Below are 15,263 nucleotides of genomic sequence, written 5' to 3'. Positions count from 1 at the left end.
TTGCAACTTTGCCGGTTCCATTTAAACTTAAGAACAGCCCTGTAAGGGAGGTGTTACAGGCACCATTTTACAGATAAGGAAGCTGAGGCCCAGAGAGGCTAAGGAACTTGCTCAGGGTCGCACAGGAGGAGGGCAGGGCTCTGGGAACCGCGTAACAGGTCTCCAAATTGTGCAAAGACCACTGTGGGGAGAGGGAGTCCCTGTGCTCTGTGGGACCCTAAGGAGGAGCACGAGGATATTGCAGGGAAGGGAGGTGATTCCGCTCTGTGCGGGAAGAACCTTCTATTGTACAGTCATCCTAGGAGAATAGCCCTCATCGGGAAGCAGGGAGCCCCCATGGGTAGAGTGGGGCAGAGTCTAACACATGTGGCCAAGATGTAGGAAGGACTTCAGCTTACAAAGACTGGAGCTGACGTTAATTAAATCAGCGCTTTTCAATGCTTTCAAAGTCACAGCAAACCCAGAAAATCATCCTCTCTGCAGGATTACTGCAGTCAAAAGACAAGACTTCTCAGGGCAAGGCATGGCTGCCTCTGGGGAACAATGTCCCCAGACACCCATAATTCTGACCCGGTAGCAGCACCGGATTTGAGAAATAATGACCTTGAGTGTGACCTTCTGTGTCACAACCTTAATGCTTTCCTGCACCATTCGGTGTATTGTCTCAGCAACTCTCTGAGGTGTCAGGGCTGGAACCACGCACCCTGTTTTAGAACTGAGGACTGTAGGATCAAGGTGGTTAACTGACCTGCCTGGGGTCCCATCCCAGCAGGAGAAGATGGAAACCCAGTCAGTCCCCCTGCAAGATGCATACCTGTAGCACTCCCTTCATAGCCTCCGTGGGTGACCCTGCTCTCTGCTTCCCCTCAGGGATTCCCAGGAGACATCGGCCCCCCTGGCGACAACGGCCCAGAAGGCATGAAGGTAAGTACCTGCCCAGGGCAGCTCCAGTTGGAGGAGCAGACAGCTCTGCAGAAACCACAGGCCTCAAGGGCTGGCTGTCTGCCTTGGAAGCAGGGGGTGCCTTGCCAGCCTGTGATGGAGATGGAGGTGCCGCCTCTGATTCTCCCTTTTTGTTCCCTTCTCCCCAGGGTAAGCCTGGAGCCCGAGGCCTGCCGGGACCCCGTGGGCAGCTGGGGCCCGAGGTGAGACTGTCTGGCCCCGCTCCACTGCCCATCCTGGCCTGATTGCAGCCCCCAGCCTGCCCTGTCCTGGGTACTGAAGGCCTTAGCTGGGGCTGGAGCCCCCTCAGCCAGGACACCACCCAGGGCTTCCCCAGACTCAGGACCTTCCCCTGAAGGTCCCTTCCAGGGACCTTCTCTGCCCTGCTGTCACCTGGCAGGGTGGCTTCCCTGCACCCTCCCTCCACTGCACCCTCATCACCCTGGAGTTTTCTTTCCCAGAACTACTGCCAATGCCATGCTCACAGTAGCAGTTTATGAGGACATTAATGGGGGAGTAGGAATTATCAGCCCCATTTTACAGATGAAGCCACTGAGGCCCAGAGAGGAAAAGAGACTCAGTCGGGTCTTATGGTTAGTAGCAGGCAGGGCCACAATGGGAACCCGGGTCTGCTTGAACCCAAAGCCCATGACATACGTCCTGTGCTGTCAACTGTGCTTCCTGGGAGTGGCCTGGGGGCACCTCCAGAATGTTACATTGACTTGCACAGTTAGTGAGTGGCAGAGCATCGATCTGCTTATTTATATGCACTTGATGAAGTGGGTTGGGAAGGGTCTCTATGGGGCTGTTGGAGCACCAGGTGGACACTAAATGGGTGGGCCCCTGATTTTGCCCTGTGCATGAGGCCATCCTTAGCCTTCCTGTGCCCCACTTACCTTAGCTCAGGCGCCAGGCCCCCGTGACACACAGCCCTGGGCTGAGGGTGCGGGAAGCCCAGATTTACCGCAACCGCAGGCGGGCATCCAGCTGACATGGATCCCTTCTTGGGCTGGCTCTGGGTCTGGCGGGGTCCCAGCGCTGGCTCTGGGAGCCACCACGTGGAGTTGCTTTCCTGGAAGCTGGGGGAAAGGAGCTGGGGAGTGGCTCTGGAGGGAGCCCCTTGGTCAGGCCTGGCATACCAGAAGGAGCCAATTCGGAGGCTCCCTGAGCCTGTGGGGATTGGGGGGGACCAGGAGAGTCTCATGGGCCAGAAGCGGGAAAGTAGGGGAGAGGAGGGAACGGCACCAGCCACGTGCTTCTGTATATACTCACATTACCACTCAAGATGTATGCCTGCTACTTGTTCACGTCTTCATTCATTCATTCATTCATTCACCAAACACCCCCTAGACACTGCACCATCCCGAGTGATGCTTGGGGGTGGCTGCAAGAAAGAATAAGGCATCATTGCTGAGCTCCAGGAGCTCAGCTGAAGCCACTTACTATACTTGAGGATGATCTTCTCCACTCTGGGAAACTGAAACACAGCGAGGCTGAGGTCTGCCACTGAGCAAATGGCAAAACTCAGAGCCTATGTCTTTGAACTGCAGTTTGAGGCTCTGTTCCTCACAGCACACAATGGGGTTTAACTGTGATGCCCAGGACTTCCATGGAGTCGCCATTCACTGGAAGTCACTGTGTAGCCTGGCCTTTAGGCCATGGCCAGTGGAGCCTCTGCCCTGAGTGGGGACAGGCAAGTGGGCCAGGGATACTGTTTCTCTTTGTCCAGGAGGGCTCTCCTCCGTCCATCCTTTTCCCTCCATACAGGACAAGATCTCTGCAAGTCCAACTGGATTAACTTTCTCCTTTTTTCCTCTCTCGTGTCTCCCAATTCTAGGGAGATGAGGGACCCATGGGGCCACCAGGGGCCCCTGGCTTGGAGGTGAGTATCACTGGCCTGGGGTAGGTGGCATTCATGGGAGCTGAGCCAGCTGTGCACAGGCAGGGCAACGTGGTCAGTGCTCCAGAGGGAAGTCATCAGTGAGGGCCTTGTACCAGCCAGAGAGAGAACTAAGACAGACCCAAAGGAGAGGGACAAGAGCCAGGAAACTGACTGTCACCGCCCACCCCCTATATGCCAGGTGCTTCATGTCAGTATTTATTCTCCTTGATTCTCCCATGACACAGGATTGCTTTCCTTGGTTTCATTAGAGAAGAGGCAAACGAGAGTGAAGGCTTTAGCTCAACATCTCACAGCCAGGCAGTGGGGACGCCCTGCCTGGGCCCTTAGCCCGAGCCCTCTGCACTCTTCCAAGCTGCCTTTCCGAAGTCACTTGTCCCACACCCCCTTTGATCCCAGCCATTGCATAAACCAGCAGTTCATGAAGTTTCTGGTATCCAGAGATTTTTACACTCTTAAAAATGATGGAGGACCCAAAGACCTTTGTTTGTGTGGGTTGCATCTACTGAGATTAGTAATTAAAACCAAGAGACTTTAAATGTATTTATTCATTCATTGAAGATTAATCATAAGCTCATTTCCTGTTAATAAAAATAATATGTTTAGGAGAATTCACTCTATTTTCCATAGCAAAATAATTGAGTGGAAAGAGTGGCGTTGTGTTACCATTTTTGCAGATCTCTTTAATGTCTGGCTTCATAGAAGTCAGCTGGCTTCTCAGCTCTGCTTCTGCATTCAGCCCACTGACAATATCGCACACCATGCAGCCTCGGGATGATGCCACTTACTTTCACGAGAGTGACAGTGACAAAGGCGAATGACATCTTAGTGTTATTATGAAAATCATTTTGACCTCGTGAACTTTCTGAAAGGGTCTCAGGGACCCCTGGAGTCCTCAGGCCACACTTTGAGGACCACTTGCATAAACCATTCCCTTCCCTGTGCCCCCTATCATCTGCCAAGTTCCTTCCTTTCCCTCACTCCCTGAAGGCAGGTGTCATCATCCTCATTTACAACAGGAAGACCAGCCCAGGGATGGGGGAGGCTTCCCGGAGTTCACGCAGCTGGAAACCCTGCCTACATTCCAGGACGGCTGGCCACCTGGTGGACTCAGGGTTCTATGCCCCTGGCCACCAGGGTATGTGGCTCTACAGCCACATACAGGACCCTATGCCAGGTCCTTGGGGCTCCTGGACCCCAGCAATGTTGCCCCTGCCCAGCTTCTCCCACTTACCTCTCTCTCTGTTGCAGGGTCAGCCTGGCAGGAAGGGCTTTCCTGGGAGGCCCGGCCTGGATGGCGTGAAGGTAAGGGGACCTGGAGATCCTTTGGGACAAGAGGAAAGAGGGGGTCCTACATATTCAGGCCCCAATTCAAACCCCAAATCCCATGACCAGTTATGGAAAGGGAGAAAAAAATTGGTCCCCATTTAGAACAAAGTATTGGTAAAAGATGAAAAAAATGGACATAACCTAAGTGTCCAACTGTGGGGGATTGTTCAAGTAGTGGGATATAGTGCAGCCACCCTAGATGGTGTTTTGGGCTATTTTACAAGATGGGAAGATGTCTGAATGTGGGGTGGGGGTGGTGGAGGAAACAGGTTATAAAAGGAAATACTCAAGTGTGAGCCTGTAGCAGGGGCTGGGTTGCACCATTTCTTTTTATTTTCTTTTCTCTTTTTTTTTTTTTTTTTTTTTGAGACGGAGTTGCTCTGTTGCAGGCTGAAGTGCAGTGGTGCGATCTCGGCTCACTGCAACCTCCACCTCCCAGGTTCAACCGGTCCTCCTGCCTCAGCCTCCTGAGTAGCTGGGACTACAGGCGTGCGCCACCACACCCAGCTGATTTTTTGTGTTTTTAGTAGAGACAGAGTTTCACCATGCTGGCCGGGTGCGGTGGCTCACACCTGTAATCCCAGCACTTCGGGAGGCTGAGGCAGGCAGATCATGAGGTCAAGAAATTGAGACAATCCTGGCCAACATGGCACCCTGTTTCTTTACGCATAGAGCAGAGGCTAGAAAGTGGACAGGGATTATCTCTGGGTGGTGGGACAATAGGAGATTTTCATTTTCTTCTGTGGACCTCTATATTTTCCCTATTCTGCATAGTAAATAGATAGTACATATATTAATAGGGTTTTTAAAAAATATTATCAAAAAAGACCTGGCCCAAGGTGGGACAGTAATGATCCTCAGCCCATGGGCAGCCTCACTTAATAGTTTTCCAAGGACTCTCCTTGAGTTGGAGTTTCCTAGCCATTCTGGGCAAAAGATTATCGGGTCAAGATTACAGATGGGCAAACCCACAGGAGGTTAGGATAGAGCCGGGGGAGCCCAGGTCATCCACAGCTACTTCCCTTCTGGGGAAATGGCCCACGCATCTGTCCTGGCCCCTCCAGTTTTCATGAGGTCCGGAGAGGAGCTGAAGGGGGAGGAGGCTCCACCCGGGCTCGCAGTAAGCCACATCCCTGTATGCGCCAAACTCCTGGCTAGTCCCGAGCTCATGTCCTGCCGTCTGAGGTTTCGGCCTCTCTCCCTCAGATACCAGTTGGGTTTCTGTGGTGGGAGTGGTGACATCGCTTGTGTGGATTTATCCCACAGGTCTGCTGTGGGGAGACCGGGGCGCTGTGGCCGCCTGAGGAGCAGGAGCCACCTCAGCATGGGACAAAACAGACAGACAAGGCCGAGATAGGCCACCCAATGTGAAAGTGGGACAGAGCCTTGAAGAAAAATGAGTCTGATTTCCCTTCTTTATACCTGGGGCAGCTGAGCCCAGAGCAGAGATGGGACTCACCCCAGCCACCTGTGAGCTGGTAGCAGAGCTCTGGTGTGCTGAGGTCTAGGACCCTGGTGCCCTGACGTCCCATGTCCCTGCTCTTCCTGTGATAGGACAGCCTGATGCAGTGGGAATATGCATTTCTTTTTTTTTTTTTTTTTTTTTTTTGATAGTCTCTCTCTTGTCACCTAGGCTGGAGTACAGTGGTGCAATCTCGGCTCACTGCAACCTCCACCTCCTGGGTTCAAGCAATTCTCCTGCCTCAGCCTCCCAAGTAGCTGGGATTACAGGCATGCAGCACCACACCCAGCTAATTTTTGTATTTTTGGTAGAGACGGGGTTTCTCCATGTTGGCCAGGCTGTTCTCAAACTCCTGACCTCAGGTGATCTGCCCACCTCGGGCTCCCAAAGTGCTGGGATTACAGGCATGAGCCACCGCATCTGGCTTGGAATGTGCATTTCAACCGGGCAGACCAAGGTTTCGGTTGTAGCCCTACTTCTGGCTCACTGTGTGACCTCAGGCAGGTCACTTCACCTCTCTGGGCCTCATTTTCCACCTCCACAAAATGCAGTGGGCTTCTGAAGGACCTAGATGAGACATATACATCTGGGTGCTGAGTAAGCCAAGGCCCCCTCAGAGGGAGTGGGTGACTAGAGTCATGTCTGCTTGAGGTTCTGTCCAAGTACCCCTTTGACTCTGCCCCATTTGTTGGGGGTCTCCAAGACCACACACTGGAGATAAGATCCCTGGTTCATCCCCACCAATGGCAACTAAGGCCAGCAGGCCTGGGACTTCCCCAGGAGGTCTAGACTTTCATCTCCCATCCTAATCCATCCTCCTCTTTGTCTCTTTGCAGGGGGAACCGGGAGATCCTGGTCGGCCAGGGCCTGTGGGAGAGCAGGTTAGTTAGCAACGGTCTCTGAATGAGTGGCTCCATTTTCTTGGGCCCTTATTCTGTGCCAAGCCCTTTGCCCAGCACCCTCCAGGCACCACCTCGTGTAATTCTCAGAACAACTCCCGAGGAAGGTTCAGTCCTCTACCCCTTTGATGGATGTGGACGGTGACCCTCAGAGCAGGGAAGCCTCTAAATGAGAAAGGCGTAGATCAGAGTCATGACAGCTTTTTCCCACAGCCTGACTCTACACACAGGTTTTTGGTGCATTTGCCCAAAGAGGTTATGTGACTGCTCCCCCAGGACGTTAAAACTGGAGGAGCCCTTGGCAGTCGTTGCTCGTGTTCCCATCAGCTTATAGATCAGGAAGCCAAAGGCCAGAGAAGTGTTACCACTTGCCAAAGGCCGTTGGTCTAGGCATCCCTAAATTATATAGAAGATGAAATCCAAACCAGTGGCTCTGGCTGGTTGGTCAAGGTCTGAAGAAGAGAAGAGGTTGCAGCTAGTCATTAAAATGGAGGTTTGAGGATCACGACCTTCAATTAAAGTCCAGAGAAACAGCTCTGAGTGATGGGCGGACGGACAGCTTCAGTCCTTCCTGCCCAGCCCTGGGGCCTCCTGAAAGCTTAACCTCAGGGCTCAGAGGTGGAGAGGTGTTCATCTCCTCCACTCCTTTAAATATGGAGCTCATTTCTGGAAGGGGCTTCCTCAAGCTGGAACGACTGATGCTCGGGATGGCCATAGAGGAATTTGGCCGCACTGCGAAACCCTGTCAGTGGCGTGAGAGTCACACACGATGGGCTTCCTCACCAGGCCTGCAACATCTGTTGGGGGAAGAAAGGAATTAAAGCAGGGGGAGGCCTGGATTTTTGAACTCTTTCCAGTGACATTCGAGCGCATTCTGTGGGAAGCCCAGGAGTTTGGAAAGGCTGCCGTGGCCTGGATATATTTCCTGATTGGAAAAAAAAAAAAAAAAAAAAGGGCAATTTGATCAGCAAATTCAATTTCATAGTTATGCTAATGGTAGGGCCCTCGGGAAATAGATATGCAGGGTCTTGGAAGTCAGAACACAAACATCCTTGGAAATCACTGTATCTAAGAGTCCTAACCATTTTTTGTGCCTTGGATTTCTCTGCCAGGCTGGAAAAGCCCAAGGATCCCCTTCTCAGAATAGAGTTTGTAAATGCCTAAAATTAAAAACAAAGGAAACTGATTATATAGAAATGCAATTATGAAAATATGTTAACATTTAATATAGTCATATATATGCTTCTTTGGCAATGCATTAAATAATGAGTTCTAGCAGCAAGTGTAACAGCGGCCTCAATTTTAAAGTAATGCCAAGCCTTAGTGATGTATTTTGAGATCTCTGCAGCAATGATGGTAATGTGACATGTCACTTTCTGGGACAGTCCCAGGTCCTTGTAATACTACTGTGGTTTGTTGCCTACACTCATATTTGAGGCACATGTAAATTTCGATTAGAGGTTCATGAAAATAAGAGTTTTAATTTTTTTCCATTCAAGTTGATATACCCTCTGAATTCTGTTCATAGAGTCTGACAGAGACCCCAGGTTTAGAACCCCCAGATTCGATTCCATGTTGGCAATCTGAGATTTATGGAGGAGAAGCAGGTTTGACCAAGATCACCAAGTGGGATAGTGGCAGAACCAGGCCCAGGAGGGGTGGGAACCTCGCCTGGAGCAGCCCAGGCTCATTTGGTCAGCAGAGCGCCCAGCTTGCTGCCCAGGCAGCTTGGACAGTAGCAGGAAGGAGGCAGAGCTGGAACCCTGTGGCTGCTGTAAGGCACATGGAGGTACCATGCCAGCCATTCCCTTGGCTCCCACCCCATGTGGTCACAGTGAAAGGGCAGGCATTTTCTGTTCACTGCAGAATCAGAGGATCCCTGGGAAAGTTCTGAAGCTCACACCACGGGACCTCCTTGTAATCATAGTATTGAGTTGGTGCAAAAGTAATCCCAGTTTTTACCATTATAATGGCAAAAACTGGGATTACTTTTGCAACGACCCAATAACAGTGACATTCATTAGTCCCCTGTTAGGTACCAGACTGTGTGCCAAATGCTATCTACGCAATCGTCTATGGCAGTCAGTATTACTATCCTCATTTTGCAAATGAGGAAACTGAGGCTCTGGGAAGTTAAGTAACTTGTCCAAGATCTCACAGGCAGTAACATCACTGTCAGAGGCAAGACTGACACTGAGGTCTGCTGGGTTCCCAATGCCTGCCTCGAGGGCTGAAAACTCGCTGACTTCCTGAGCCCTGGCATGTCTCTAACAGAGCACAGACTGCTTGCCAGGCCCTGGTTGAGGTGCTGGGGACGGGGCATGGGTCTTGCCTTCAAGACGCCCCGTCCAGGATGTAAACACATCACACTGAGTACACATCACACTGAGCTGTCTAGTGCAGCTCAGCATCCATAGCCCTTTCATTCTCAGTTGTATCCCCAAGGCCTAGCATATGAGAGGAGAAAGAAAACCTCCCATAGCAGACAATGGCCCTTTATCTGTAGGCAATGTGAGGACCAGGCTAGCCTCCTCCCCAAAACTGGGGACCCGGATCCCGCCTGTGCAGTGCCCGCTGTGGGCAACAATGCTGCCTCCTCCTGTGCCCGCCTTGCCAACCTGAGAGGAGCCAGCCATGCCCGCAGCTTTCAGAGCTGCTTCTCCGTTGACCTGCCTGGACTTCGGGGCCTGGCCTCTCTGGACCGGCCTCAAGAACAGGCCTGCCAGGATGTTCTGGGACGGTACCCCAAGGGGGGTCTCAGGGGTGCGGGTTGGGCGATGGGGCACTTGCTGTATGGCTCTTATTCATTAGGATCCTGTTTGGCTTCTTGTTTGAGGTTTATGACCTGCTTGCCTTCCAGGACCCAACATCTCATAAATTTAAAGTAGCTATGAAATTTCTGTTTCTTTGGGCCAATCAGGCAGGGGCCTTTTAACAGAGCAGTTTTTATTCCCTTCATTCGGCATCCTCTAAATGTCTGACTGCTCCCTTGTGGGAAGCTCAGGCCTCTGTCTTACCCCTGTGCCCTTGTAAAATAAATTAAGAGGGGATGGGAAAGAGCGAACATGTATGAAGTACCTCTACGCATCGTGCGCCATCTCCCGTATTCAGAACAGCGCCAGGAGTTAGGGAGGTACCTTTATTGTCCCCCATTCTGCAGATGAGGCTCTGAGAGACTGATTTGCCCAGAACCCACACACCTGAAGACTGAATGACAGTGACATAAAGTGCCTGGTACAGGGCTTGGCACACAGGAAGTGCTCAATATGTTCAAGCTGTTATAATATTGCTATCACTTGGAAAATGTTCTAATTAATTTTTTAAAATTAAGTTATTGCAAAAATCAAATATTTGATTATTTTCTGTGACATGTTAGCTGTGACCTCATACCTAGTACCTCATCCCTCTTACCTTATACTTCAGAAAGGTCTCTGAGCCCAGGGAACTAGAGGCAGGCCCAGGACCCACCATGTGTAGTGCCAGGGTGGAGCTGGGATGTACAGGAGATCTGGGCCCTGTTCACAGCCACATGCTTTGGAGGCCTTGGGCTGGAGGGGAAGGTGCATGGTCTTTGGAGCCACACAACCAGAGCTGCCGTCCCAGGCTGCAGCAGCAAGACACGTGTGGCCCTTGCTGAAGTGACCACTTTAAAACTGTCTTTAGATAAGAAAGTGTGGATCTCAGAGGTAACGCTCTCACTGTAGTTGACTGACAGCTGGACCGGCTTTATTGCCTGAGTACACAACCTCTGGCCTATTCCTGGCCCAAGGTCTCATTCTACTCTGGCCAGGGTTTGGGGGACAGGGAGCGGATTTTGTGGAAGAAATCCACTCATCCCTCCGTCTTTCCTAATTCACTCTTGGCTGCAAATCTGGGTTCTTCCAAAGCCACTTCTGCACTCCTGAACCACACAAGGCCCTCCCCACTCAGTTGCATTTTCCTTAGCAGGGAAGAAAGTAGGGCCTGAATAAGAAATTGGTGGGCCTTCCTCGGTGACCCCTCCTGGCTGTCCACCCTCGCTGCATGTGTGCGTGTTTGCCTGCTCAGGGAGATGGCAAGGGCTGGGGCCACCTAGAAAGACCCCCTGGAACCCAGAGGCAAGTTGTCACCCAGCGGAGTTCAGCAGAGCAGCGGGAGCCACAGCGTGTGTCTGTGTGTGCACCCTTTCAGAAACAGGCAAGACGGCCTTTCAGAAGACGGTAAAGAGGCCTCCGCCTCCCTGATTCCAATCAGTTCTCTTGGCGGAGGCTGTTACGGTATTTCTATCCCAGCCAGAGGGTTTGTTTCACTCTTTGAAACAGCCCCAGAGCCCCGAAAGATGGGCACAGATGGCCTCTTCCCAGCTCAGCTTAAGGGCCACCCCCCGCCCCAACCCCAGCTCTCCAAACGTGGCAGCCTCCCAGCCTGCTTCTGGCGCGGGAAGAATGTGTGGCGCTCCCAGGGATGTTGGCAGCGGCCCCACGGCTTGGCTTCAAAATCAGAACCATCTGGTGGAGTGAGGGAAGTCAGAATGGTGCCCAGAGAGAGGCAGCGCTCTCCCCGGCACAGCCGCATGCTGGCTGGGTGACCAGGCACGGGCGGGAGACCGCTGGGAGATGAGCTTCAAGGGAAGGAGCAGGCAGGCTGGGTCCCCGGATTCACGTTGTTTCTCTTGCTTTCGTTAATGTGTCTCATAGGGATTTATGGGATTCATTGGTCTGGTCGGGGAGCCAGGAATCGTGGGAGAAAAGGTAAGTGGTATTGAGGGGATCAGATGAACAATTAGAGCTTGTGTTTTGAAATTTTAAAAAGGTGAAGAGGCCCTTTGACCTGGGGATTTCAGACTTCCCTCCCCTAGCCTCTCTCCTGACCTGGCATTCTGAGCCTGCCAAGAGCCATTGTTCCCTTTCTTGGCATCCCTTGGGGTTCCATCCCTGCCCTCCTGTCATCAGCCTCAAGCACAGTTAGACTTTTGTGTGACAACCAGCGAATACGTGTGACCTGAGCTCCTCACGGCTGCCCACTGGCCCTGCCCGGGGTGGACGAGAGCAGGGAGGAAAAGATTCATTTTTACAAAGAGGAAGGATGAAGTTGCCTTGCTAAGCCTTTGTTTTAGATGAGATAACAGAAGCTCAAATAGGGGAGGTGACTTACTCAAGGTCACCCAGATAATAAGTGGCAGTGCTCAGATTTGAACCAGGTTCATCGCCAAAGGTTAGTTACGCTTTGCTCACTAAGACACTCTGCCTCCTGTTGGCTCCCAGCTCCCACCAAGGGCCTTGGAGGCACTTGCCTTCCTTTGTATGGGTTGATCCGATCCCCAGAGCAGGCCCTCTGGGAGAACCAATATTATTCCCATTGAATAGATGGAGGAACTGAGGTCCAGAGGGAGGAAGTATCCCCCCAAGTCTGGCCCCGCCTAATTCTCCAGGCTCCTCTTGTGCCTCACTGTATCACTCTATGTGGCCCAGACCCTCAGGCCTCTGCCTTTCTCCCCCTCCTCCTCCCTCGCTTCCCCCTCCTCCTCCTTCCCCTTCTGCTCCTCCTCCTTTTAAATTCAACTTTTTGTCTTGAAATTTTAAATTTAGCTTTTTCTTTTGAAATAATGACAGATTCACAAGAAGTTGCAAAAAATAGTACCCTTCACCCTGTTTTTTCCAGTGGTAGCATCTTATATAATGATAGCGCAACATCAAAGCCAACTCTGGCCTTCTGCTCTTGCTCAAATGTCCCATGTCCCTTCTCACCTACAAATCATTGCCTGTGCCATTCCCTTGGCCAAAGGCACTCTTCCCATCCCCATCTGCCTCCACCCTTTTTGCTCAGATGCTCTTCATTATCCTTCAGCTCTTGGGTCAAGAGCGACTTCTCGAGGGAAGCTTTCCCTGACCAGCTCTGCCCCCAGTGGGTCAAGTCCCCCAGTGATAACACCTTAGCACCATGACCCCCACCCTCACTGCACTGTGTCTCCTACAACCCTCTGAGTGCCTTGCTCCATGGGAGCAGGTCTGCTCACCACTGTATATTCAGAGTCTTGCAGATAGTGTTGGACACATAGTAGGTGCTCAATAAATATTTACTGGCTGGGCAGATACAAGAAACAGGGCCTCATAAAAACAGAGCCAAGATTCGAACCCAGAGCACCTACCTTCTGCCAACTCTGCCCAGTGTGTCTGGATTGCTCGAGAGGGAATGAGTTATGTCTCTGATTCTCTAGCATCTCATCTAGGTTTGGAAAGGGGTTGAGGAGAGTGAAAGACACCCCTTCTCTTGCGGTTTCTGCCTCAGCAAGCCTAGCCCAGGGGATGCCAGGCCTAATAAGGACCAACATGATGTGGGCCAGGATCAAAGGGGACAATGTAATTAGCACCTTCCTTAATCAGGACCATCCTTGGAGGGAAATTCACTGCGTGGCCCGCTACAGGGGATGCTGAGGCCTTCCGGGGCTTGCCAGAGGTCTTGGCTTCCTCTGAGTGAAATCCCAGATCCCCACCTGGGTGATGTGGCCGTGAACTAGGCAGGGACCCTCTAGAGACCTTGAGCAAACCCTTACCTCTCTTTGAGCCTCTGGATGGCCCTCTGCACCTGCCTCCCACAGAGCCACCCCACAGCCATAGCCGTGACCTGCCTGCATTGCTGTCTCCATCACAGGGTGATCGTGGCATGATGGGACCCCCAGGCGTGCCTGGACCCAAGGGGTCGATGGTAAGGAGTAAGTCTGCATCCTCTTGCCCTCTCCTGTTGCAGCCTTGAGTGACAGCTCTGCTGTCCTCCACCAACCGCTTACCCAGGACCTTCAGAATGACCAGCTCCCTCTTTGTCCAGGAGGCCTAGCTGCTGTCCTCCTGGCTTTATACTGGGGCTGAGTTGACCGAGATGGGACTGAAGGAGGAAGGGGCACCTTCCATAGCTGATTCCTCCTTTTTCTTCTCTCTCTTGGCAGGGTCATCCTGGAATGCCAGGTGGTATGGGGACCCCTGGAGAACCTGGACCCCAGGTAAGCAAAGCCCTCATGATCCCTAAGCTCAAACCACTGTCAGATAAGGGTTAGGTGGCTGGGTGTGGTGGCTAACACCTGTCATCTCAGTACTTCGGGAGGCCGATCACTTGAGGCCAGGAGTTCAAGATCGAAACCTTGTCTCTACTAAAAATACAAAAATTCGCTGGGTGTGGTGGCACATGCCTGTAATCCCAGCTACTCAGTAGGCTGAGGCACAAGAATCGCTTGAACCCAGGGGGCAGAAGTTGTAGTGAGCCAAGATCGTGCCTCTGCACTCTGCCTGTGTGATAGAGCTAGACCCTGTCTCAAAAAAGGAAAGAAAGAGAGAGAGACAGAGAGAGAGAGAGAGAGAGAAAGAAAGAAAGAAAGAAAGAAAGAAAGAAAGAAAGAAAGAAAGAAAGAAAGAAAGAAAGAAAGAAAGGAAGAGGGGAGAAAGAAAGAGAGAGAGGGAGGGGAGGAAGAAAGAAAGGAAGAAAGAAAAAAGAAAGAAAAGAAAGAAAGAGAGAAAGAGAAAGGGAAAGGGAAGAGAAAAGAAAAGGAAGGAGAGAGGGAGGGCAGGAGGGGAGGAAGAAAGGAAAGAAAGGAAAAGAAAAGAAGGAAGGAAGGAAGAAAGAAAGAAGGAAGGGAAGAGGAAAAAAAGAGGGAGGGAGGGCAGGAGGGGAGGAAGAAAGGAAAGAAAGGAAAAGAAAAGGAAGGAAGGAAGAAAAGAGAAAGAAGGGAAGAGGGCCGGGCGCGGTGGCTCAAGCCTGTAATCCCAGCACTTTGGGAGGCCGAGACGGGCGGATCACGAGGTCAGGAGTTCGAGACCATCCTGGCTAACACGGTGAAACCCCGTCTCTACTAAAAAATACAAAAAACTAGCCGGGCGAGGTGGTGGGCGCCTGTAGTCCCGGCTACTCAGGAGGCTGAGGCAGGAGAATGGCGTAAAAACCCGGGAGGCGGAGCTTGCAGTGAGCTGAGATCCGGCCACTGCACTCTACCCTGGGCGACATAGCGAGACTCCGTCTCAAAAAAAAAAAAGAAGGGAAGAGAAAAAAAGAGGGAGGGAGGCTGGGAGGGGAGGAAGAAAGGAAAGAAAGGAAAAGAAAAGAAAAGAAAAAGAAAGGAGGAAAGAAGGAAAGAAAGACAGAAAGGGAAAGAAAGAGAAAGGAAGGAAGGAAGGAGGAGAAGAGAGAGAAGAGAAGAGAAGAGAAAGAAGACAAGAGAAGAGGGAAAAAGAATAAGGGTTAGGAGTTCAAGCCTCAGAATCAGACAGACCTGGGTAGAATCCCAGCTACACCACTCTCTGACTGTAATCCTGGGGCAGATCATTTAACTTCTCTGAGCCTGAATTTTGCTCATTTGAAAAACAGAAAAAATAATCATGGTCATGATAGTGTGATCGTGGGGTTAAATGGAAGCATGGGGCTAATGGTGTCTGTTCCTTGGGAGCATTTTGGTTATTAGCAGCATTATTGCTTTTGCCCATTCACTCATTCACTCTGCAGTTGCTGAGCGATAAGTGCTTGTGAGGAGTTTCAGGAGCTGGGTGAAGGGGCTCAATCTCCACTCACTGCAACCTCCACCTCCCGGTTTCAAGAGATTCTCATGCCTCAGCCCCCCTAGTAGCTGGGATCACAAGCGTGTGCCACCACACCCAGCTAATTTTTGTATTTTTAGTAGAGATGGGGTTTCGGCAGTTCCAGGAGCTGGGGATGTGGCAGCAGGAAAGGCAGAAAATGGGCCCTTCCTTTGGAGCGTGTAGTCTGGTAT

At 51.6% G+C, this 15,263-nt stretch overlaps 1 protein-coding gene across 8 annotated transcripts in view; it reads left to right on the top strand.

The window, feature by feature from the left end:
• COL27A1 (collagen type XXVII alpha 1 chain) overlaps positions 1–15,263 on the top strand; it is a 156,942-nt gene that overhangs the window by 83,374 nt on the left and 58,305 nt on the right. For all 8 annotated transcript variants that reach the window (XM_077968246.1, XM_077968245.1, XM_015117009.3 and 5 more), the window contains 8 exons: positions 871–924; positions 1,092–1,145; positions 2,780–2,824; positions 4,094–4,147; positions 6,470–6,514; positions 11,209–11,262; positions 13,163–13,216; positions 13,455–13,508. In XM_077968246.1, the coding sequence (XP_077824372.1) occupies positions 871–924; positions 1,092–1,145; positions 2,780–2,824; positions 4,094–4,147; positions 6,470–6,514; positions 11,209–11,262; positions 13,163–13,216; positions 13,455–13,508 (414 nt within the window). The remainder of the gene's footprint in view (positions 1–870; positions 925–1,091; positions 1,146–2,779; positions 2,825–4,093; positions 4,148–6,469; positions 6,515–11,208; positions 11,263–13,162; positions 13,217–13,454; positions 13,509–15,263) is intronic.

This window comes from Macaca mulatta, chromosome 15, assembly GCF_049350105.2.
Source record: "Macaca mulatta isolate MMU2019108-1 chromosome 15, T2T-MMU8v2.0, whole genome shotgun sequence".
NCBI lineage: Eukaryota > Metazoa > Chordata > Mammalia > Primates > Cercopithecidae > Macaca > Macaca mulatta.
The sequence above is the reverse complement of the archived record's forward strand: the minus strand, read 5'-3'. Positions and strand labels throughout refer to the sequence as shown.